General features: G+C 43.2%; 1 protein-coding gene across 4 annotated transcripts in view; it reads left to right on the top strand.

The window, feature by feature from the left end:
- The window catches only part of SZT2 (SZT2 subunit of KICSTOR complex), a 523,775-nt gene that overhangs the window by 334,469 nt on the left and 164,622 nt on the right, over positions 1-24,684 (top strand). For all 4 annotated transcript variants that reach the window (XM_033916162.1, XM_033916160.1, XM_033916161.1 and 1 more), the window contains 4 exons: positions 1,040-1,158; positions 1,250-1,414; positions 18,948-19,032; positions 24,420-24,593. In XM_033916162.1, the coding sequence (XP_033772053.1) occupies positions 1,040-1,158; positions 1,250-1,414; positions 18,948-19,032; positions 24,420-24,593 (543 nt within the window). The remainder of the gene's footprint in view (positions 1-1,039; positions 1,159-1,249; positions 1,415-18,947; positions 19,033-24,419; positions 24,594-24,684) is intronic.

Raw genomic sequence — 24,684 nt, 5'->3', positions numbered from 1 at the left:
CACTGATCACGTCCGATGCTTCGGATGGGGTACCGTTAACCACCACCTTCTGAACTCAACTGACAACCTTTCTCTCAACTTCATGTTTGGAGAAAGATGGAACATGAATGCTAAGTTTAAGAAAGGGTGTATTAATCTCAGTCAACTAGTTAATATCTTTGTAACTTAATTTTCCTTTATTATTATTCGCCTATCATCCACCTTGGATCCCTCTTGAGGACTTGAGTTGAGATTTAAGCTTGTATTTAATGTTTGATGTTTTATTATAATGTCTATTCTTTTATTTTCTTGCTGAATTTCCTTTCTGTACAAGTATGCTTGATTATATTGAAAATTCAATAAAAAATATATATACAAAACAAAAAGGTATGGAAAACCTTTCATATGCTGAGAGATTGAAGAAACTGGGACTGTTTTCCCTGGAGAAGAGGAGACTTAGAGGGGATATGATAGAGACTTACAAGATCATGAAGGGCATAGAGAGAGTAGAGAGGGACAGATTCTTCGAACTTTCGAAAAATAAGAGAACAAAAGGGCATTCGGAAAAGTTGAAAGGGGACAGATTCAAAACGAATGCTAGGAAGTTCTTCTTTACCCAACGTGTGGTGGACACCTGGAATGCGCTTTCAGAGGGTGTAATAGGGCAGAGTACGGTACTGGGGTTCAAGAAAGGATTGGACAATTTCCTGCTGGAAAAAGGGATAGAGGGGTATAAATAGAGGATTACTGCACAGGGCCTGGACCTGTTGGGCCATCGCGTGAGCGGACTGCTGAGCACGATGGACCTCAGGTCTGACCCAGCGGAGGCATTGATTATGTTCTTGGAGAACACCTGCTACAGGTAAGTATCTTTGCTTTCCACTGAAGATAAGGAGAAATTAGGTTCTTACCTCTAATAGACATTTTCTCAATGTGTTTCGTTTTCTGCTGCAATGTTGGTGAGTAGCACAGCTATCCACAAGTGGTGATGAGAGTATATAAGTTACCAGGAGGAGAAGGAGGTCAGGTTAACTCGATTAACAGGATTTTCTCTCTACAGGCCCTGAGATCACTGATGAGCTTGTTAAGGTGCTGCGCAGACGTCTGGATGAGGCAACGCTTGACATCATAACTGTCATGCTAGTGCGGAACTGCAAGCTGACGCCTTCAGATGTGGAGGTGAGGACCCCCATCCCAAATGAGCAGAAACAGCTCCACTTGGACTGGAAAAGTTGATGTGGTCATCTCCTATCCTGCTTCTCTCTTGCAGTTTATCCAACCACCACGGAGCCCACCTACAGAGCTTCTCCAATTCACGCTCCCACAATCCTGCCTTCCCTGGCTGCATTTATTAGCATGTTACCTGCGTCAGAACCTGCAAATCTTCCTACACACGCCGAAATACACGGACAGCAATGTGGAACATCACTTCCAGGTGAGAGCAGCTAACACTTCATCAGGCAGGCCAAAAGAGATCTTGAGTGGGTTCAAACCCACACTGCTCCTCATGACCCTGGGCAAGTCACTTAATCCCCCCATTGCCCTAGATAGATTGTGAGCCCACCAGGACAGAAAAATGCTTGAATACCTGTAAACTGTTCTGGTATAGAAAATGGAATGAATAAATAAATAAACGAATAAAAATGGAGGAGGAGCCCATTCTTCTAAAATTAATATGGAGTGATCTGTTCGTGGGAAGTGGAGCAGTTTGTATAGAAGCAGAAGTTTAGGCCCCTTCTAAGCCCTGAAGACATTCTAGTTTGCTAAACATTTTGGAAATGACTCTTTTTTATCTTTTAATTTAGATTATTTTTGTTAGTTCCTCTGTATTATGTTACCATTTAGTGTTAACCGAGTCAAGCTCCATTTTGGTTGATGACCTGGTCTATAAAACCAGAAGCAAACACTGAAGGCAGAGAAGTACCATATAATCCATCCAGTATATCCCTCCACCCCTCCTGCTTGACTTTATAAACTCATCCTATGAAAATGAAGGCAGATAAAGACCATCCAATCTGCCCATCCATTCCATCTGCTATCCCTTCTTCTCCCTTTCTTAATTTCAGCTACAGTTTTCATCTTCGTTACTTTCCACTAAGAAGTATTTCCTGAGGTTACTTCTGAGTAAGGCTATTCTTATCTTGTTATAGTCTGTTTTTGAGAAAGCCACTGCTTGCCCTGGATCGGTAGCATGGAATATTGCTACTCCTTGGCTTTTGGCCTGATACTAGTGACCTGGATTGGCCACCGTGAGAATGGACTACTGGGCTTGATGGACCATTGGTCTGACCCAGTTAGGCTATTCTTATTTATTCATTCATTTATTTAGCCCGTCCTCCCAAAGGAGCCCAGAACGGGCTACAAGATTACATTCACAGTATAAGTAAGACAAACTTTGGTGTGAAAAACAAACTTGGGGTACATAGAGGTATAAATTTCAGTTTTTACAGTATAGTCATAACATAGAGATTTGGAGATATAGACAGTGGACATAGGGGGTTTTAAAAATTGCAGTATGCTCCGAGAAGACATAGTCTATGGTGGTTTAAATTACATCATCTCCCCTATGGACATAGTCTAATATAGGTAAAATAGCTTTGTAAGTTTGTGCATCATTGAAGTGTGGTGGGTTTTTGGTCCAGTCAGAGATGCAGATGTAAGCTAAGGAGAGGAAGGTTTTCACAGCTTTCCTGAAGTTCCATAGACTGTTTAAAGATCTGACAGATGGGGGGATGGTGTGCCATAATCTGGGTATGAAATGGGAATAAGAGCGACCGGGTGGAATGGCTAGCTGTTTTTCTGCTTGGGATCTCAGTGATCAGTTGGGGACATAAATTTGTAGTTTTGATGCTGTGTAGCTTGGTGTCATCTTGTGGAATGTCTTGAAAGCTAGAACCAGGGCTTTAAAGGTGCATCATTTTCTGAACAAGATATTGATAAATTTAAGATCAACCTAAAAACGTTCCTTTATAAAGACGCTTACGATTAAGTACTTATAAACAAGAACACAATGATGCATTAATCTTAATTCCTAACCTCATGTTTTGACCCTACCTCTCTTTTTATTGAATTTTGTATTTCTTATCCCTTTTCCCTTTTATTCATGTCATGTCAAGTATGTATATAGTATAAATTTATTGATTATGGATAATTAATGTTTTAGATTATATGTAATTTTAATTTTATTTTTTTAATAAGGTAATTTTGTATCCACTTTTATTACTTTGTATTAATGTTCATCGCTTTGAAAATATGACAAAGCGATCAATCAAAAATTTAATAAACTTGAAACTTGATAGGCAGCCGGTGCACGGATCTTAGTGTAGGGTTGACGTGGTCATAAGAACATCAGAACATAAGAAATGCCTGCACCAGATCAGACCTGGGGTCCATCTAGTCCGGTGATCCGCACATGCGGAGGCTAAGCCAGGCGTACCCTGGCGAATACCTTAGTCACTCGTATCCCTCAATGTGTCCTGCAAGATGTGTGTCAAATTTTTTCTTAAATCCTAGAATGGTGGTTTTCTCCACCATCTCTTCAGGGTGTTCACCACTCGCTGTGTGAAGCAGAACTTTCTGACATTTGTCCTGGCCGTGTCCCCTCTCAGCTTCAGGCCATGACCTCTGGTCCGAGTCTGAGTCACATTTGCCAATGTGAATAACGCTGTTTCTTGCTCACCATCCTTTCCCTCTGCTGGTGAGTGAGCTTGCTCCATTTTGTCGATTCCTTTTAGTAATTTAAAAGTCTCTATCAGATCCCCTCTTAGTCTTCTCTTCTCAAGGGTGAATAATCCCAGTTTTCCGAGGCGTTCTTTGTAGCTCAAGTTCTCCATACCTTTTACTAGTTTCGTCGCTCGCCTCTGCACCCTCTCCAGCAGAGTTATATCCCTCTTCAGGTATGGAGACCAGTGTTGGACACAGTATTCCAAGTGTGGTCTGACCATTGCTCTATAAAGCGGCATTGTGACCTGCCTTGATCTACCCGTGATTCCCTTCTTTATCATGCCTAACATCCTGTTAGCTTTCTTTGCCGCTGCTGCAAATTGAGCCGACGGCTTCAGGGTCCTATCAGTACCCCCAGGTCTTTCTCTTGTTCACTCTTCCCCAATGTTATACCTAACAGTTTATACTCATGCTCCTTGTTTTTGCTGCCCAGGTGCATCACTTTGCATTTTTCTACATTAAAACTCATCTGCCAATTTTCTGCCCATCTTTCAAGTTGCTTTAAATCTCTCTGGAGTTCCTCGCTGTCTTTTTGTGACCTGATTGCCCGGCATAGCTTTGTGTCATCTGCAAACTTGATGATAACACTGGTTGTTTCTTCTTCCAGGTCATTTACGAAGATATTGAATAAGATAGGCCCAAGAACCGAGCCCTAAGGCACACCGCTAGTTACTTTCTTCCAGTCTGAGTACTTCCCATTTATGCCCACTCTCTGTCTTCTGTTTTCCAGCCATTTTCCTATCCATCTTAGTATATCCCCTACTATTCCATGACTTTGTAGTTTTTTGAGAAGTCTCGCATGAGGTACTTTGTCAAACGTTTTCTGGAAGTCCAAGTATATTATGTTCACCGGTTCTCCGCTATCGACTTGTTTGTTCACTCCCTCGAAAAATTGAAGTAAGTTTGTCAAGCACGACTTCCCTTTCCTAAAGCCATGCTGACTACCTCTCAGCAGGTCATGGTTATCCAGATGCTGTACTATGCTGTCTTTAATCAAAGCCTCAACCATTTCCCAGGGACCGATGTGAGACTCACAGGTCTATAATTTCCCGGTTCTCCCCTTAATCCATTTTTGAAGATTGGGATGACGTTCGCTATCTTCCAGTCTTCTGGTATCCATCCGGTTCTAATTGATATGTTAGCGAGGGATTGCAGTAGTTCTCCAATTTCCATCTTTAGTTCCTTTAATACTCTTGGGTGAATTCCATCTGGGCCAGGGGATTTGTCACTTTTTAGTTTGTCAGTCTGATAGTATATCTGGTCCAGATCCACCTTCACTGTGGTGAGGCTCTCATCTATTTCCCCCTTGAAAACTTTCACTGTTTCGGGTATTGATCTGGCATCTTCCTTGGTAAAGACAGAAGCAAAGAAGGAATTTAATCTGTCTGCAATCTGTTTGCCCTTATCTGCCGTCACTTTCTATGTTTCTATCCTTTTCTTCCTTGGTCATCGAGAGGGCTCACTATCTCTTTTGCAGGTTTCTTCCCTTTAACATATCTAAAAAAGGGTTTGAAGTTTTTGGCCTCGTGGAAGCCCAGGTTTTTCAGGAGTTGGATTGCAGCGTTTTGCACACCTTGGAGATGGGAGACGGTTTTTGCGGGTAAGCCTACTAGTAGCATGTTGCAATAGTCTAAGCGGGATAACACAAATGCATATAGTAGCTGAGCAGAATCATTCTCTAATATAGTAACATAGTAGATGACGGCAGATAAAGACCCGAATGGTCCATCCAGTCTCCCCAACCTGATTCAATTTAAATTTTTTAATTTTTTCTTCTTAGCTATTTCTGGGCAAGAATCCAAAGCTCTACTCGGTACTGTGCTTGGGTTCCAACTGCCGAAATCTCTGTTAAGACTTACTGCAGCCCATCTACACCCTCCCAGCCATTGAAGCCCTCCCCAGCCCATCCTCCACCAAACGGCCATACACAGACACAGACCGTGCAAGTCTGCCCCGTACTGGCCTTAGTTCAATATTTAATCTTATTTTCTGATTCTAAATCCTCAGGGTTCATCCCACGCTTCTTTGAACTCAGTCACAGTTTTACTCTCCACCACCTCTCTCGGGAGCGCATTCCAGGCATCCACCACCCTCTCCGTAAAGTAGAATTTCCTAACATTGCCTTTGAATCTACCACCCCTCAACCTCAAATTATGAGAAGTAAACAAGGATGCACTTTAGCTGGCGTAGGTAATAGAAACACAAAGACACTAATTTTGATACATGATCTGAGAGCGACAGATTAGAGTCAAGAATCACTCCCAGGCTGCAGAAGTTGTCTTTGGCTGTAAGGGTGTCATTTCCCCAGGAGAGGGATGGGTGGGAGTATGTGCAGGAATCCTTGTGAATCCAGAGAAGTTCGGGATTTGATGCATTGAGCTGTAGTTTGTGTGCAGTCATCCAGTTCTTTATTTCAATTAGGCAGCAATGAAATTTTTTTATTTGTGCGTCTTGATGTTGACCTAGGGAGAGGTAGAGCTGTATGTTGTCTGCATAAGAGTGAATCTTGATTTGATATTTTTCTGCAATGTCAAGTACTGGTTTGACTTACAGGTTGAAGAGGAGTGGGGATAGCAGTGCACCCTGGGGTACTCCGTAGCAGAGAGCTTTTGGTTCTGGTAAGGAGGGTCCTAGTAGTATTTATTTATTTATTTCGATTTCTATCCCGTCCTCCCAGTAGCTCAGAACGGGTTACAAGCCAACATTCACAATGGAAAACATTTTGGACAGTACAAGACTATACAGCAACTTAAGTAGAGGAGAGTGAAGAGTGCAGCAAGGAGGGGGAATATAAGGGGGTCAAGGGGTAGTTTGCAGTTAGAATTTCAATTGAAGAGGAGGGTCTTTACTGCTTTCTGGAAGGTCATCAGAGAGTTCTGTAGTCTGATTTGTGGGGGAAGTTGGTTCCAGAGATGGGAGATGAAGTGGCTGTAGGAGCGTTTGCGGGCGGTTTCTGACAGGAGAGACCTTCCGGGGGGGATTCATAGGCGTTTCTCAGTTTCAGAGTGGAGGAGGCGGGTGGGGGTGTACTTGGATCCTATGTATGCTGGCGTAGATTCTTTTATGTGCTATCACCAGGGCCTTGAAAGCACAGCGTTGGTTGATTCGGAGCCAGTGCTCTGCGCGGAGGGCTGGGGAGATGGGGTCATGGTAGTTGAGGTTGTGTAGGATGCAGATTGCTGCATTTTGTACGCACTGGAGGCGTTTGAGATCTTTTTTGGCCATTTCATTAAATAGGGAGTTACAGTAATCCATCCTGGAGAAAACATAGGCGTAGAGGAGTTGGGCTAGGTCAGGTTTGGAGATGTAAGGTTTGATTCTTCTCAGTTAGTGGAGGTAGTAGAAGGAGGTGGAGGCTATTTGTACTTTCTGAAATCTTTCTTTTAAAGAGGAAAACCATGCTAGTGCGACATCACGGATTCCAATGGAGTGTAGTCTGGATAGGAGAAGTGAGTGCTCAATAGTATCAAAGGCAGCACTCATCTACAATGTCTAGAAGTACCGTTTCTGTGCTGTGGTACTTCCTGATTGGAAATTGGAGAGGGTGGTGATAGTTTCTATGAAGTCTCGCAGCTGTGTGAGTACGACCTTTTCTAGTACTTTGAGACAAATGGGAGGTTTGAGACTGGTCTATAGCTGCTTGAATTGTCCAGATCCATGTGGGGTATTTTCAGGAGTGGTCTTACTACGGCAGATCCAGCACTGAGGTATTATGCCCGATTGTAGGGGCTCGTTAATTAGGGGTAAAATGGAGTTCAGGAATGAGTCATTGGTAGCTAGCAGTGTGGTGGATGGGCACGGGTCCAAGAAGTTGTGGGGTGTAGGGAGACTACTGTACCTTTAAGGTCATCAAAGGATACTGGTTTGAAGCCATATAGAGCAGGGGTACCCACTTTTTGGGCTTGTAAGCTACTTTTAAAATGACCAAGTCAAAATGATCTACCAACAATAAAATTTTAAAAAACCACAAAACACACTGTACGCAGAGGAAATGTTAATTATCATTTATATTCCGGGATTTTTTCAAAGAGGTCAAGGCAGATGACTCTATGCACTGTCACCTCAGTAACAACCATACAAAAATAGACAAATAAACCCCCTCCGTTTTTACTAAACCACGATAGCAGTTTTTAGCGCAGGGAATGCCCAGCGCTGCTCTTGACCCTCATAGGCTCCCTGTGCTAAAAACCGCTATTGCGGTTTAGTAAAAGGGGGCCATAGTGCAAAATATAGACAGCAGATATAAATTCTCAAAACGGACACATTTTGATCACTAAATTGAAAATAAAATCATTTTTCCTACCTTTGTTGTCTGGTGATTTCATGAGTCTCTAGTTGCACTTTCTTCTTCTGACTGTGCATCCAATCTTTTTTCCTTTCTTTCAGCCTGTATGCTTCCTCTCCTCCAGACCTCATTCCCTCCCCCAACTTTTTCTAACATAAGAACTGCCATCTCCGGATCAGACCTTCAGTCCATCAAGTCCGGCGATCTGCACACGCAGAGGCCCAGCCAGGTGTAAACCTGGCATAATTTTAGTCACCCACATCCCTCTATACCTCTCGTAAAGAGATGTGCATCTAGTTTGCTTTTAAATCCTAGAACGGTGGATTCCGCAATAACCTCCTCTGGGAGAGCATTCCACTCGTTGTGTGAAGCAGAACTTCCTGATATTTGTCCTGAACTTGTCCCCCCTTAGCATCAGTCCATGTCCTCTTGTCCATGTCACATTGGACATTGTAAATCATTTTTTTTCCTGCTCTATTTTGTCGATTCCTTTCACTATTTTGAAAGTCTCGATCATATCCCCTGGCAGTCTCCTTTTCTCAAGGGAGAACAATCCCAGTCTCTTAAGTCGTTCCTTGTATTCCAAGTTCTCCATACCTTTTATTAGCTTCGTTGCTCGTCTCTGCACCCTCTCCAGCAGTTTTATATCCTTCTTTAGGTTGGGAGACCAATGTTGGACACAGTATTCCAAGTGTGGTCTGACCATTGCCCTATAAAGCGGCATTATAACTTTCTCCGATCTACTCGTGATTCCTTTCTTTATCATGCCTAACATTCTATTTGTTTTCTTTGCCGCTGCTGCGCATTGTGCCGACGGTTTCAGGGTCCTATCTATCAGTTCACCCAGGTCCTTTTCTTGTTCGACGGAGAGTAGCTTGTCGGCGGCCAGCCAACAAAATACGTTCTTTCAAGGCAAACTCCCCAAAGAAAGCGATGATATCGCGGGTACCCTGGCCACGCACTGCCCCCAAACTGCGATGGGCTCGCACAAGCACAATAGAAGCAGGCACCTCAGCGCCATCAGCACACAGCAAATGTGCACAAAAGTCACGCACAACTGTTTTGCAGTCCCGATAAGGCTCACTCTCAGGGATTCCCTTAAAGCGCAAGTTACAGCGCCGCGAGCGATTCTCGAGGTCTTCGACCTGATTCTGAAGATCTCGGAGCTCAGTAGAAAGGCGATCTGTGTTATCTTTATTAGCAGACACGGCGGTAGAAAGCGTCGCCACATGATCTTCCGAAGCCGATACCCGGGCTCCCAGCTCACTGACCTCTGAACTAAGCTCCGCTACCACCGCCTTAACATCACCCCGCACTCTGATGATCTCAGCCTTTAATTCTTGAAACCATTCAGTCATGGATTTCTGAGGCGCCTCGCCAGCCTCCCCCCTCTGATCCGGAATGCCCTCATCTTCGGACTCTGAATGTGTCGAGAGGCTGGCCGCCATCTTTTTTTTTCCCTCCACCAAACCACCAGCCACCTCAGAGCTCGATTTGTCCACCGCCTCGCTAAAAAATTTGAATTTATCAAGGCATTTGCGAGTCGCCATGATAAGAGGAGCACCCCAAACTCAATAGAGTAGCAAAGAACGCACTCTGGAAGCTCAAAGCATAAAAATATGCAAAAGCCCCAACGGAGCTCCTGCGTTAAGCAGCCATTCGGCAAGATGACATCACTTCCTCCCGGGATCTTGGATATTAGGTTTGTGAAGTGTGCCTTTTTTGTTTCGAGTACCACTAGTTTGTATTCTTTCAAAAGGTAGCTTTATCCTCAGCGCTGTGTGTTTTGCACCAGGTTTTTTCAGCTTGCCTGACTTTCTGTTTTTGTTCTCTCAGGTTTTCTGTAAACCAGGGTAATGAGAAAGATCTTGTGTTTGTTTTGACTTTAGCTAATTTTTCATAGAGTGACTTTATGTCCCCTCCTTCCAGAGCTTCCTTTCAGTTGAAGGAGACTCATCTCCTGTGCATCTTTATCATCTCTCTCCTCTCCTGCCTTTCTTCCAAAGTATCAGTACAAAAGAGGCAAGTGGGACCCACAGTCAGTAGCACTGAACTCAAGTGCTTTTATTTTATTTTTTTCATTTACTTTATTCATTTTCCCATCTTACATCAAGTATACAATATTATATCAGTTAAAACTTGTATACATCACTTGAATTTCTTCCTAATATCATCTTAAATACATAAATTTTTACCCTCCCCACCCACCCTTCCCACAAATATTTTAATCAAAAATATTGTGTAAATATTATATATTTATCTATTAATTAAACCTTTAATAGAACTTTATACCATCCCCCTCCCCCATGTATAAATGTACTTTCAGTGGAAAATGGTGTCTAATTCTTGCAATAATTTGTCAGTGGCCCCCAAATCTTTTTAAAATTATTATAATTCCCTCTTTGTATGGCAATTATTCTTTCCATTTTGTAAATGTGGCACAACGAATTCCACCAGAGGGTATAGTTAAGTCTACTGTAATTTTTCCAATTACTGGTGATATGTTGTATGGCGACTCATAGAAACATAGAAAATGACAGCAGAAAAGGGCCATGGCCCACCTAGTCTGCTCACTCTGATGGCCCACCCCCTAGCTTCCTCCATGAAGTGATCCCACATGCCTGTCCCATTTTTTCTTAAAATCTGGCATGCTGCTGGCCTCAAATATCTGTAGTGGAATATTATTCCAGCGATCAACCACCCTTTCGGTGAAGAAATATTTTCTGGTGTCACCATGAAATTTCCCCCCCACTGATTTTCAATGGATGCCCTCTTGTCGCTGTGGGCCCTTTAAGAAAAAAAATATCTTCTTCCACCTTGATACGGTCCGTGACATATTTGAACGTCTCGATCATGTCTACCCTCTCTCTGTGTTCCTCGAGTGAGTATAGCTGCAACTTACCCAGCCGTTCCTCATATGAGAGATCCTTGAGTCCCGAGACCATCCTGGTGGCCATTCGCTGAACCGACTCAACTCTCAGCACATCTTTTTGGTAATGCGGCCTCCAGAATTGTACACAGTATTTCAGAAGGGGTCTTACCATGGATCTGTACAATGGCATTATGACCTCGGGCTTACTGCTGATGAAGGTTCTACGGATACAACCCATGATTTGTCTAGCCTTGGTTGGCAGTCTTCATGTCTTCACTAATGATCACTCTCAAGTCTCGTTCTGCTACAGTCCTTGCTAGGGTCTCACCATTTAGGGTGTAAATCCTGCATGGATTTTTGCTGCCAAGGTGCATGACCTTACATTTCTTGGCATTGAAACTTAGTTGCCAAGTCTTTGACCAATTCTCCAGTAGGAGTAGGTCCTGCGTCATACTGTCAGGCACTGTGCTTTTGCCTACTATGTTGCATAGTTTGGCGTCAACGGCGAATAATGTAATTTTACCACGAAGCCCCTCTGCCAAGTCTCTTACGAAGATGTTAAACAGGATTGGGCCAAAGACCGAGCCCTGCGGCACTCCGCTGATCACCTCCGTCGTTTCGGAGAGGGTACCGTTTACCACTACCCTCTGAAGCCTACCTCTAAGCCAGTCCTTAACCCATGCAGTTAATGTTTCACCTAATCCCATCAAACTCATCTTACTCAATAACCTGCGGTGTGGGACGCTATCGAACGCCTTGCTGAAGTTCAAGTACACGACATCCAGGGACTCCCCTATATCAAGCTTTCTTGTTACCCAGTCAAAGAAGCTGATCAGATTTGATTGGCAGGACCTTCCCTTTGTAAATCCATGTTGATGGGGATCTCGTAGATTCTCCTCGTTCAGGATCGTATCGTAGTGTTTCCATAAGTTTACTCACTATCGATGTGAGACTCACCGGTCTGTAGTTCACAGTCTCCGTCCTGCATCCCTTTTTGTGGAGTGGGATGACGTTAGCCGTTTTCCAGTCCTACGGGACTCTTCCTGTACTTAGGGAAAGATTGAAGAGTGCGGATAACAGTTCCGCCAGGATGTCCCTCAACTCCCTGAGCACCCTGGGGTGTAGTTTGTCCGGTCCCATGGCTTTGTTCACCTTGAGTCTTGATAGCTCATAGTAGACACTGCTGGGCGTAAACTCGACATTTCGAAACTGATCTTCCGAGCTTTCCCTAGTTTGCAGCTGAGTGCCGGATCCCGGCGCCTCGCAAGTGAAGACTGAGGAGAAGTATTCATTTAAAAGTTTGGCTTTATCAGAGTCCGATTCTACATAGTTCCCGTCGGGTTTCCTAAGGCGTACTATCCCATCTGTGTTTCTTTTTCTGTCACTAATATACCTGAAGAAGGATTTATTGCCCTTCTTGATGTTTTTCGCTAGATTCTCCTCCATACGGAGTTTGGCCTCTCTGCTGGTTTGACTGCCTTTGACTTAGCCAGATAGTCCTCCTTAGATGCTTGCTTCCTTGATTGTTTGTAGACGATGAATGCTCTTTTCTTCTTTTTTTAGGAGGTCTGAGATCTCCGCAGAGAACCACTGTGGTCCACCGTTTCTTCGCCGTTTACTTACTGATTTTATGTAGCGGTTGGTTGCTTCGTGTATGGTTGATTTCAGAGTTGACCACATTGCCTCTACATTGTCTGTTTTGGCTTGGTTTTGCAGTGCCCGATGGACAAAATCTCCCATGCTTTTGAAGTTGGTGCCCTTAAAGTTGAGGACCTTGGTTGATGTGTTTGATTTAGTGAAACCTCTCCTGAGGTTGAACCATACCATGTTGTGGTCACTGGAGGCCAACGTATCGCCTACCAAGACCTCTGTGATACTTTCTCCGTTGGTTAGTATCAGGTTCAGTATCGCCTGATCCCTAGTGGACTCTAATACCATTTGTCTGAGTCTTGCTCCCTTTATAGAAGTTTATAGCTTTCTGCTGCCGCTGGTCGTAATGGAAAGTCTGTCCAATCCACATCAGGCATATTGAAGTTGCTTAACAATACTGTGTCTCCACGCAAAGTGATATTCTCTATGTCTTCAATTAATTCTATATCCATGTCATCCTGTTGTCTTGAAGGTCTGTATACTACACCAAGATACAGGCATTTGTCCCTCCTCTTAGCCAAATTCACCCAGAGGGATTCCCCAGTGTACTTAACATCTGCGATTTTGGTAACTTTGATGTCCTCTTTAGTGTATAGTGCTACCCCTCCTCCCATTTTGCCCTCTCTGTTTCGACAGAGTAAGTTGTATCCCGGTATAGCCATATCCCACCCATGGGAGTCTGTGAACCAAGTCTCGGATATTGCCACCATATCTAGGTCGGCGTTCCTCATTTCCGTTTCCAATTCCAGAATTTTATTGCCCAAACTTTGGGCATTAACGTACATAGCCCTCCATACCTTATGTTTGCTATGTCTCTGTGGAGATTTTCCCGCTTGAATTAATTCAACTCCTATAGTACTGTTTGCAATGTGTACTTACCTCAGACTCAGAAATGTAGTGTGCACTTACCTCAGACTCAGAAATGGATTGGTAACTTACCTCACCAGGTTGGTTACTCACGCCAGTACGTGAGTGGGTACCCTCCCCCAACTTACCTAATTTAAAGCCCTATGAAGAAGGCGGGCTAGTCGGTGTCCAAAGACATTCTTTCCCCTTCTGGTCAGGTGGAGCCCGTCTGGTCCCTGTAGTCCTTGCAGCGCCTCTCCATGGTTCAGGAATCCGAAGTTCATCTCCTTGCACCATCCGTGTAGCCAGTTGTTTGTCCTCTGGATACGATCCTCCCTGGCTCTTCCCTTGCCCCTCACTGGGAGGATTGAGGAGAAGACTGTCAGCATAGCTATTGCTGGTATTCAGCATTTTCAGTTGGCATAACTGATGTCAGCAAAGGCCTATGGGAAATTATATCAATCTGACTGGCATGTGAATGCAGATAGACCCTGAGTGAAGGCACACTGTTTCATATTGCCCAAAAAGATGGTTTTAAGTAGTCCTGATTGAATCATGATTAGCTAAAAGGTGTTAATGTCTGATTAAGAGGGTGCTTAGGACAATGGGTCCAGGTGCACAGATAACTAAAGTTAATCAGAAACTATTGTCAGAGGCATACTGGAAATTACATTTGACCATAGCCTATTCTTCGGCTGTCTAGCACAAGTTTACTAAGGAAGGGGAGATTTAACTTCTATTGAAGCTCAATAGTTTCTATATTCAGAATAAGATTCCAAGCTTTAAAAGCCCCCTCGCAGCATCACCCCCCTCTCTTCTCTTGGCTCTTGGCACTCTGGTCCTCTCTTCTATCTCTTGAGCTCTCTCTTTCTCTGTCTATCCTTCTCTTTATCTATGGAACACGAAGCTTGGACCATCACCCCATCCCCCTTTTCTCTCTCTCTGCCTTTCCCTAGAACTTCAGACTTCTATGTCTCTCTTTTCCTCTGAACTCTGTAAGGCAGGGAAACTATGTTGCTCTCTCATTAATTGTAATGCTTATAAATATTGCTTTTCTGTAAGCCTATTTCTATAATATATTCTTTATGCAATCACCTCTGGCTGCGCCTTTTTGATTCTACTTCCTGGTGAATGTTCAGTGAGGGAACTGAACCTGGGATCTGGCGTTTGTAAGGGTGCCTCTCAAGTGACCCCACAAACCATATATTGTGGGGGCCACTAACAAACCTTACAAAGACCACCTGCGCTTCCATCCTCCTCAGCTTCTCACCCAGGGCTCCAAAGTCATCAGGTATGTTCTCCGGGGTGTTCCTGGCAGTGTCGTTCGTTCCGACGTGGATGAGAAGCATGGGGAAGTGGTCATGGGGCTTAATGAGTCTGTCTAGGCAGGCGCTTACATCTTGGATCCTGGCTCCTGTCATAATCAATAAAAGTTTATTATTGCTTGATGAAATTTGACTTTTTGTTCTCATTGACATACCGAACATAATTATATCATATGATAATGCTACATGGTTTTCTAGTAAACGATTAATTTGAGACCAAATTGATTTCCAAAAGACCATGACACAGGGACAATAGAATATTAAATGATCTAAAGTCCCTGCTTCCAGATTACAATGCCAGCATCTATTAAACTCAGAGCTATCTAGCTTTTGTAATCTAACTGGGGTCCAAAATGCTCTATGCAAAAGAAAAAACCAAGTTTGTCTCATAGATGCAGACACTGTAGATCTTATTCTCCAAGACCAAATTCGTGGCTATTGAGACGAAGTAATTTGATGCTTTATCTCAATGCTTCAGATGTCCTTAAGTCCATTTTTAGTTTTTTTATTTATAAATCCATTTATCAATTTATACCACTGTGCGGCCTGGTGACCCAAGAAGTCCACCTGAAAGCATAAGAACTCCAGACTATACTGATTATTGAGAGTTTTCCATTCAGGGAACCCCTCCTGAATAGCCTGCTTCAGTTGCAACCATCTAAAGCTTTGTGATTTATTAAGACCATATTTATGTTGCAACTGTGAAAACTCAAGCAGTTTACCATTTGAAATAACATCGCCCAAAATCCGTATACCTGCTATCATCCAATGCTTCCAGATGACCTTAAATCCGCCAATTTTAATCTTGGAGTTTAACCATATAGTTTGATTTGTTGATTTATAGATTGGAATAGATGTTAAATTACTAACATACCGCAGAGTTTTCCATGTATCCATAAATATTCTGTTTTCTTTATACAATCTAGGCATTTTAATACTAAGCACATGACATAAACGTAAAGGGAACATGAGTCGCCACTCCAACCACAACCAGTTTGGGGTATTATCAATGAGCTCTGGGAGGACCCAATACATACCCTGGCGCAAAATATAGGCTTGATGATACCTATAAAAATTGGGAAAATTTACCCCACTCTCCATAATTGGTTTTGTAAAGATACTAAAGCAATTCTAGGAGTTTTGACCAGCCAAACAAATTTTGTAAGAATACTGTTTAACTTTTTATAAAAGGACCCCTTACAAAAAACTGGTAACATTCCCATCTGATAACAAACCACAGGCAATATCATCATTTTAATAGTTTGAACTCTCCCCCACCAAGACAAATGTAGTGGATTCTATTGCTCGCACATTTCTGTTACCTTCTGCAATATAGATTTTTCATTCTCTTTCATTGTGTCTTCCAAGCGCTTTTATTAAAATTGTCCTTGAGGAACTCATCAATGAGATTGGACAATGGTTCTGATATAGATACGATACCTGACACAGTGGGTCTGTCCAGAGGTACAGTACCGGGACTTAATGGATTTTAGTTAATATGTAGAACATATGAATCTTAAGGTGGTTTACTTTCACGAATTCAAATTCTTTCTTAATGATAGTCACCATGTAAGGCTGCCTTCAATAATGAGTCTATTTCCTTCTTTAATTCTATTGTTGGGTCCTTATTAAGTTGCCCATAAAAAGTTCTGTCCGTTACTTGTATGTTTACTACTTTACGTAATCATCTGTGTTCATAATTACTGTACCACCAACTTTGTCAGCCAGTTTTAGAATACTACTGGTGTCATTTTTGAGAGAATTACTTGCTATCCTCTCTTCTTTGTTGAGGTTGTAAAAAACCTTCTTTTCATTCACTATTCTCCAGGTTTTGGGTATCTCATATAGCATTATGAGGGGTTGGGGGTTACCTTGTGGGGGCTCCATCTATTGTCACGTTTGACACTGGATAAGGTTTTTGCAGCCCAAACACATGACCTTGCTTTTCTTAGCATTAAAATTCTTATGTTATGTCCTTCTCCAATTATCTTTCTCTTCTGACAGTGTGACCAAAATAAGACGGTTGTAACTTCTTCATTGGGCTTTGAGTAACATAGCCAGTTTGATCTGTTCCAGAATCGATTAGTTCTTCTGGCGGTCCAAGGCAAGCCTAAAATCCTCGTCCAGCATCAAAGCTCAAATGAGTCAATCTTCTTTCTATCTTGTTTCCGTAACTGACCACTGGCAAAATGAGTGGTTGAACAAGTCTGATCTTTGGAGCGTTATCTCTTTGCCTTTGAATACTTTGTCAAGAGCCTTCATTGAAGAGTGACCGAGTGCTATTCTGCAGAGTATTTCTTCCCTCCTAATTGCTTCTTTGTTTACGAAAGAGCCCAGGAGATTGTAGTTTGTATATTTTAAATATTTATTATGTATGTTTTTATGTAAGTTGTTTAGTGTTTCTTTGGTAGGATATACGTTTTTAAAAATAAATAAAATATCAATCAGGATGTGGTTGGTGATGATCAATATAACTGTCATAGTTTCAAAAGCCAGATTGGCAGACTTTGCTGTAATGGTTACTGGCAGTTGATCTTATTGGGTCCTGTAAATCACAGGGAGCATGAAGATTAGATGATCAGTCTAGAAACACATTTGCTTTGTAGTGATGATCAATTATCGTCATGAAGACTGATTATCTGGTCCATTGTCTCATCTCATCTTTTACATCTTTCCAGCAAGTGATGTTGCTTGTTTTTTGGGGCAGAGTAACTTTGGTTTCACATTTAGAATCTGTTATGGTTTTCAAAGAAAAATGTGTCTCCAATTGCTTTGGTAGAGCAGGAGAATGAGTAGAGAATGGCCTTGTAGTATCTATAGACCGTTCTCAGCATTTTCAACCAATATAGATCCTTTTTCTGTTTGGCAGCAACTTTATTCATGGAAAATACTATAAGGAGTTTCATGTAACAAATATCCTCACGTTCTCAGTAGACTGGGTATTCCTAGCAATGATGTGGTTTTAATGACTTCCTAATTTGTTTGGACCTTGTTATTTTCTTTATAGCAGAGGGCAGCGAGTTCCACAAGACTGGGGATTAATAGAGAACTAATCCTGAAAAACTGTTTTCTAAACTATGTAAAAATAGAAAAAGATCTTCCCAAGGAATCATAATTCCTAAGTGGTAAACTAACGAGATCAGACATTTAGGGCTCCTTTTACTAAGGCGCGCTATTCCACGCGTTAAAGCCCAACGCACCTTAGTAAAAGGAGCCCTTAGCCAGGAACCTACCCGTTAAGGAACAAAAATGTTCTGGACTTTGACTGGAAGCCAAAGTAAATTCAAAAGTAGCAGAGCGACTCTATCAAATCTCGAAGACTGCTGCCATATTAATAAGAGAATCTATATGGATGATGTTGTAGTGATCAGTAGGGGTCAATATCATTGATTGGACCACAAGCCTAAAAGAATCATGATCATAATCAAATCTTATAACTGCCTGTACTTTTCAAGAATTCTAACATAAATGTAGCATCATTGATAATCAGATTGTTGCAAGTTAAAGGGATTCCTTGATATCAAAAATTGGCTTTTCACTATTCAATTTGGACCATATTCTCTAAACAGTGCCGCTAGGCGCCTAAGTTAAGTGAAAAAATTTCAAGGTGCTGGAATCCCACCACCTACATTTCCAAGAGGTGCGATTTCCTAAACAGCGCCAGCACATGATTGACATGCGATCCTAAAGGGTCTAAATCACATTTAATAAAGGATGGCATGTTCTGCAGAGTGTTAGTGAAAGGGATACAAATTGTGTAAAGGATGGAAATCTGTTTGATTCCGTGGAGGACATAACGGTTGCCATTTGACCTTGATTGATTGAAGAGTTTCCTAACTAACTGATTCTTTCTCAAGGCACCTCTCCTATACAAACATGGGCCACAATCAGCCAATAAGAAGAACCAGATTCAGACAACTAATGCACTCAAAACCACTTCTGAATCCTAATTGCGAATTGTGTTCTCCAAAACTTCTCTCCATTATTTTTGTTACTAATTGTATGGATAATAATTAGTGAAATCATTTCATTTAAAAGTTGGAATTTGGGGAAATAAAATTCAAGATCATTTTCCCACCTCCATGTGTAAAGACTCATAATTCATCGTGTCTGTTAGTCAATTATCTCACGGACAGGGGGAAGTGGAGGATTTGTTCGAGCATGATTAAAGTGAGTCCCAATTCTGTGTGTAATTGATGAGATCTCTGATTATCTATTGACAATCTAATTTATTTGTAATCTCTGTGTGTCTCTCCCCCTCCCACAGCATTGTTTCCATCCCCACAGTGGCGTTCCTGACCTAGATATTTTCTTGTACAACAAGCCCGGAGGACAAGGCACTGGTGGAAAAGGTATATGGCGCCTAAGATAAAGAAATGTATTGCCTCTTATTTAAGAACTAGGTGAATTTGGTTTACTCTTGATTTTGTGCCTAGTGTTTCTCTTTATTACATCTGTGTGTAAAGTGACTTATATAAATATAAACACAAAAAATGTAATTTAAATATTTAACAGAATAAAAGCCCAAATGAAAACCTATCCCCTATTCATGCATCCTCCCCCTCTTCTCAACTCTCCCCACACACTATGTTTAAAAGCCAGATCTTGAATTTCTAATGAATAGTCCAGAATTGTTACCCTTGTATTCTGCAGGCATACATTTTCATCAAGAAAGGCTAGAAGCAAGTGCGCTGCAATCACATGTATTCAGGTCACCAGAAAATTACTGCTCTCAAGAAGACAGTATTCTGTATCGCTTGATAGACCGGTATAGTTCCTTACGGATGAGTATTATACCTCACTGCTACCAGCAGGTGGAGACCGAGATCAAACTTGTATATCAGGATAGCATCCCCTCTATTAATCCAGTCTTCCTCAGCCTCCGGTGGCAGAGTGGTAGGCTAATTTTGGCTCCCCTCTTAGCCCTGTTGGATTTTTGTGTTTGGACTGCTGGTTCCCCTTTTGTGCCGGATAGAGCTTGGGTGGGTCCTGTTTGGGAGTCCGTCAGACCTCGGGGGTGTTAAACCCGGTGGGTCTAACCCGGCTGGTCCCTCCCCAATCTTCCTCCACCTCCCCATATTTTTGTAGAGGAGCCTCAGCCGGCAGCCTGGCCCCCTCTGGTTGGTCAGTCCTCCAGCTTAAGAGCTGTGGAGTCTGCTCTGTAAATAAAGAAAAAAAATCCTGAGGTGTGCCGGTCTAAAGGACTCATTTCCCATTATAACTGCCTTTTTCCTGTTTTTTTCTCATCTAACCGGCACTTTCTTTGCAGCTAGGATGCTTTTAGCACGATGAGCACTTTTAAAGGGAAAAAGTGCTCATTGTGCTCCAGACGTGAGGTACTCGCTGCTGGCCTGTGGAAGCGTTGTGTAGGCCGGAGTGGTGGGGAAGCCTCGTCGGCAGCAGATACCGGCAGCCAGGGCACCCCGCCAAAGGTACCTCGCAAGTCAGATTTGAATCGCAGGGAAGCCCGGGCTTCCCCCGACACCCACAGGTAGGGTTCCCCAGCAGCCGACAGTCAGGGAGAAAAGGATTCCCTTACCGCCAGAACAGCTGAGGATTCCCTTTTCACGTTGGTCGGTTCCTCGGCCTCAGCGTCAGGAAAGTCCCAGGCTTTTCAGGCGCATCAGGCTGCAGGAGCTCCAATTTTGGCGGTTTCGGGTCCAATTTCGGTGGGAACCTCTTCCTTCATCTCAGTGACCTCAGGTGACCTTCCCCCTGTTCTGGATATACAGAGGCAAGGTATGGCAGGGTCCCCTGTTGTGGAAGGTAGTCCCTTGGGGTCGCCGGGAGGTTCCCCCCCAGATTTTTTTATGGCACTTTGTAAAGCTTATGTGCTGGCAGCAGGAGGTTCCGTGTCAACTCCGGGAGGGGTGTGGGGGGAGTGTTTCCCTTGATGTGTTCCCCGGCGCAGCCCTACACAGCGGCGGTTTTGCCCTCCTCTCTCTCATCCCAACGCCCTAGGGTCTCTTGGGATGAAGATTTTTTCTCAGAGGAGCACGATGTGATTGATGAGGACCTGGACCCTTGGGGAGAATTCCAGGATCCTCTTGGAGGGTCAGATTCTGCCAGCGAGGGGTTCGAGCACCCCCCTGCTGACAAAGATGTGTCTGTGGTGCGCATTTTTCAGCGGGAAGAGCTTCATGAGTTAATTTTGCAGGTCTCCTCGGTTTTGCACTTTGAAGACCCCATGTCGGAGCCCCCTTGTACGGTGGACCCCTTGCTCAAGGGGATTCACTCTGCTTCCCGCTCTTTTCCTATGCATCAGGATATTCGGAATGTTATGCTCACTCAGTGGCAAGTGCTGGAAGCTCCTTTTCATTTTGCACGCTCCATGGCCCGCCTGTATCCCATTCCTGAGGGGGATAGGGACACTTTGAAGTCACCCATGGTGGACGCGGTGGTCTCGGCCATTTTTAAGAGGCATACCATGCCTGTTGAGGGCGCTGCAGCCTTAAACAGAATTTTGATGTGACAGCTCTGTTGGTCCAGGCGGCGATGTGTGGCGGGCTCGTGGCTCAAGCATGTTTTTGTTGGGCCCAGCATGTTCTTGACAGTAAAGAGGTCATACATGGCAGATGCACAGAAAGCCAATGTAATTCCTTAAGCAAAGGAGTTACATGATCAAATTTACTTTTACCAAAAATAAGCTTAGCAGCAGTATTTTGTATCAACTGAAGTCTCTGAAGACTAACCTTTGAAAGACCCAAATATATTGAATTGCAATAATCCAGCCTTGATAAGATGATTGATTGAACCAAGACAGAAATAGAAATGTGCAGGTTGAAACATCTACAATAGGAGTGCCCAAAAGGTCGATCATGATCCACTGGTAGATTGCAAAGGCAACGCGAGTCGATCGCGTTGCCTTCGCATTCTACTTGCTTCCCGACTCAGAAGCGCCGAGCTGACCAACTTCCCCCACCCGACGTCAATTCTGACGTTGGAGAGGAAGTTCCGGGACAGCCAATCGCTGCCTGGCTGGCCTGGAACTTCCTCTCCGACTTCAGAAATGACGTCGGGTGGGGGAAGTTGGTCGGCTCGGCGCTTCTGAGTCGGAAAGCAGGGGGAGCTTGAGGCGGTGGTGGTTTGGAGGCCTGTTCCCCGATGGCAGCGGTGGTGGTTTGGAGCCTGTTCCCTGATGGCGGCGGCAGTGGCTTGGGAGCAGGCAGGGAGACAGAAAGAAGGGGGAGCATGGAGACAGAAAGAGAAAAAGAAAGAAAGGGGGGACAGGAAGACAGAAAGAAAGGGGGCATGGAGAGAGAAAGAAAGACAGGGGAGGGGGCAGGGAGAGAGGAAGAAAAAGTTGGCGCAGGGAATGAGGTCTGGATGCATACAGCAGGCTGAAAGAAGGGAAGAAATATTGGATGCACAGTCAGAAGAATAAAGTGCAACCAGAGACTCATGAAATTACCAGACAACAAAGGTAGGAAAAATGATTTTATCTTCAATTTAGTGATCAAAATGTGTCCGTTTTGAGAATTTATATCTGCTGTCTATATTTTGCACTATGGCCCCCTTTTACTAAAATGCAATAGCATTTTTTAGCGCAGGGAGCCTATGAGCATCGAGTGCAGCGCAGGGCATTCAGCGCAGCTCCCTGCGCTAAAAACCGCTATTGCGGTTTAGTAAAAAGGGAGGGGGTATATTTGTCTATTTTTGTATAGTTGTTTCTGAGGTGACATTGCATAAAATCATCTGCCTTGACCTCTTTGAAAACCCGCGGAATATAAATGATAATTCACATTTTCTCTATGTACAGTGTGCTTTGTGTTTTTTTATTTTATTGTTGGTAGATCATTTTGACTTGGTCATTTTAAAAGTAGCTCGCAAGCCCAAAAAGTGTGGGCATCCCTGATCTACAGTAAGAAAAGTATTTTAGAAAACATTCTAAAATGAATAGAAACAGGACAACAGATAAAGCCCTAACGGCCCATGCAGCCTGCCCATCCACAGCATCCACTATCCCCTCCTCTCCCTAAGAGATCTCATGTGCTATCCCAGGCTTTCTTGAATTCAGACACAGTCTCTGTCTCCACCACCTCTTCCGGAAGACTGTTTCACACATCTACCATCCTTTCTGTAAAAAAGTATTTCCTTAGATTACTCCTGAGCCTATCACCTCTTAACTTCATCCTATGCCCTTTCATTCCAGAGCGTCCTTTCAAATTTAAGAGAATCAACTCATGCACATTTACATCATGTAGGTATTTAATTGTCTCTATCAAATCTCCCCTCTCCCGCCTTTCCTCCAAAGTATACAGATTGAGATCTTTAAGTCTGTCCCCATATGCCTTATGATGAAGACCACACACCATTTTAGTGGCCTTCCTCTAGACCAACTCCATCCTTTTTATATCTTTTTGAAGGTGCGGCCTGCAGAATTGTACACAATATTCTAAATGAGGTCTCACCAGAGTCTTATACAGGGGCATCAATACCTCCTTTTTCATACTGTACGCAGAGAAAATGTGAATTATCATTTATATTCCATGGGTTTTCAAAGAGGTCAAGGCAAATGATTTTATGCAATGTCACCTCAGAAACAACTATACAAAAATAGACAAATATACCCCCTCCCTTTTTACTAAACCGCAATAGCGGTTTTTAGCGCAGGGAGCTGTGCTGAATGCCCTGCGCTGCACTCGATGCTCATAGGCTCCCTATTTACCATAGCATCCTTCTAGCTAACCAGTTCTCTGGTCACCCAGTCAAAGAAATTGATCAGAATTGTCTGACAAGACCTACCTCTAGTGAATCCATGTTGCCTCCGGTCCTGTAATCCACAGGATTCCAGAAACTTCACCATTTCCATTAATTTGCTTACCACAGAAGCCAGACTTACTGGCCTGCGATTTCCTACTTCTTCCTTACTTCCACTTTTGTGGAGAGGGACCACATCTGCCCTTCTCCAATCCTCCGGTATCACTCCTGACTCTAGAGACTCATTGAAAAGGTTAGTCAGTGGAGCTGCCAGAACTTCCCTAAGTTCCTTCAGCACTCTCGGATGTACACCATCCGGTCCCATTGCTTTGTCTACCTTTATTTTAGCTAGCTCCTCACGAACACAACCCTCTGAAAATTGATCATTGATCAGGGTCTACCACTCCTCCATCCCTATTCATGTTTGTCTTCAGGAACACTGTGATAGAAAAATAAATTAAAACAGCTATTAATGCTTTTCTGCTTCATACATCTACCGGGCTTGATGGTCTACAGTCATCATTTTCAGGGAAGCATAGTTCTAGGTTACAAACACTTTGTCTTATGATTAGTTTCTGTTTGGAAAGACAGTTCTACTTAGGTTTTATCTGTGGTCCTTATAAACCTGGCCAAGATTCACAGCTGTCAAAAATGATGAGTCTGTCTCTTTCTCTCTCTCTTTTTGTAACAAATTTTTATTGACACATAAGCAACCATAAACAAAAGTACAAATGTACCAAAGCCACCCTTACAAAGTACATAAAGAAACCTCACGCAAAAGAGTCATCAAAAAAGAAACCCAGCCCATCCCTCCCTCCACTCTCTGAGGTTGAAGAGTAGCACAGCGCTCTCACGACTTCGGTTGATGATCCGGCCCAACTTAGTACAGCACCATGGACTCTTCAGTGCACCCATTATCAGTTGCAAAGTCACTTCAGCCAAAACAGGAGAAACCAAAGTCTTGAAGGGCTTGGATACCTCTTCTGGTTGCAGTTATCTGGTGCAAGATGATTCTCTCAAGTTGTTTCCTATTTTTCAGGGATTGCCTGTATAGCAGTCTCATTTCTGGATGAGCATGGAAGCCCTATAACAATAGGCTGTGAATATCAAAACCCCTTCAGGTCAAGTTTCCAGCCTTCTACAGATCTCCTGCATGCTGCTGAGTTTGAAAGTTTAACCACAGTGAAGAAATTTGTGCCGGGAGCTCAGCCAGGTAAGTGTCTCCTGATCTTTGATTCCTTCCCAAATCTCCCCTTCTCTTAGTCTTCCTTTCTTCAGATGGCATTCTATAGGTTTCCTTTTCT

This window comes from Geotrypetes seraphini, chromosome 12, assembly GCF_902459505.1.
Source record: "Geotrypetes seraphini chromosome 12, aGeoSer1.1, whole genome shotgun sequence".
NCBI classification, from domain to species: domain Eukaryota; kingdom Metazoa; phylum Chordata; class Amphibia; order Gymnophiona; family Dermophiidae; genus Geotrypetes; species Geotrypetes seraphini.
This window is presented reverse-complemented; position numbering and strand designations above follow the sequence as displayed.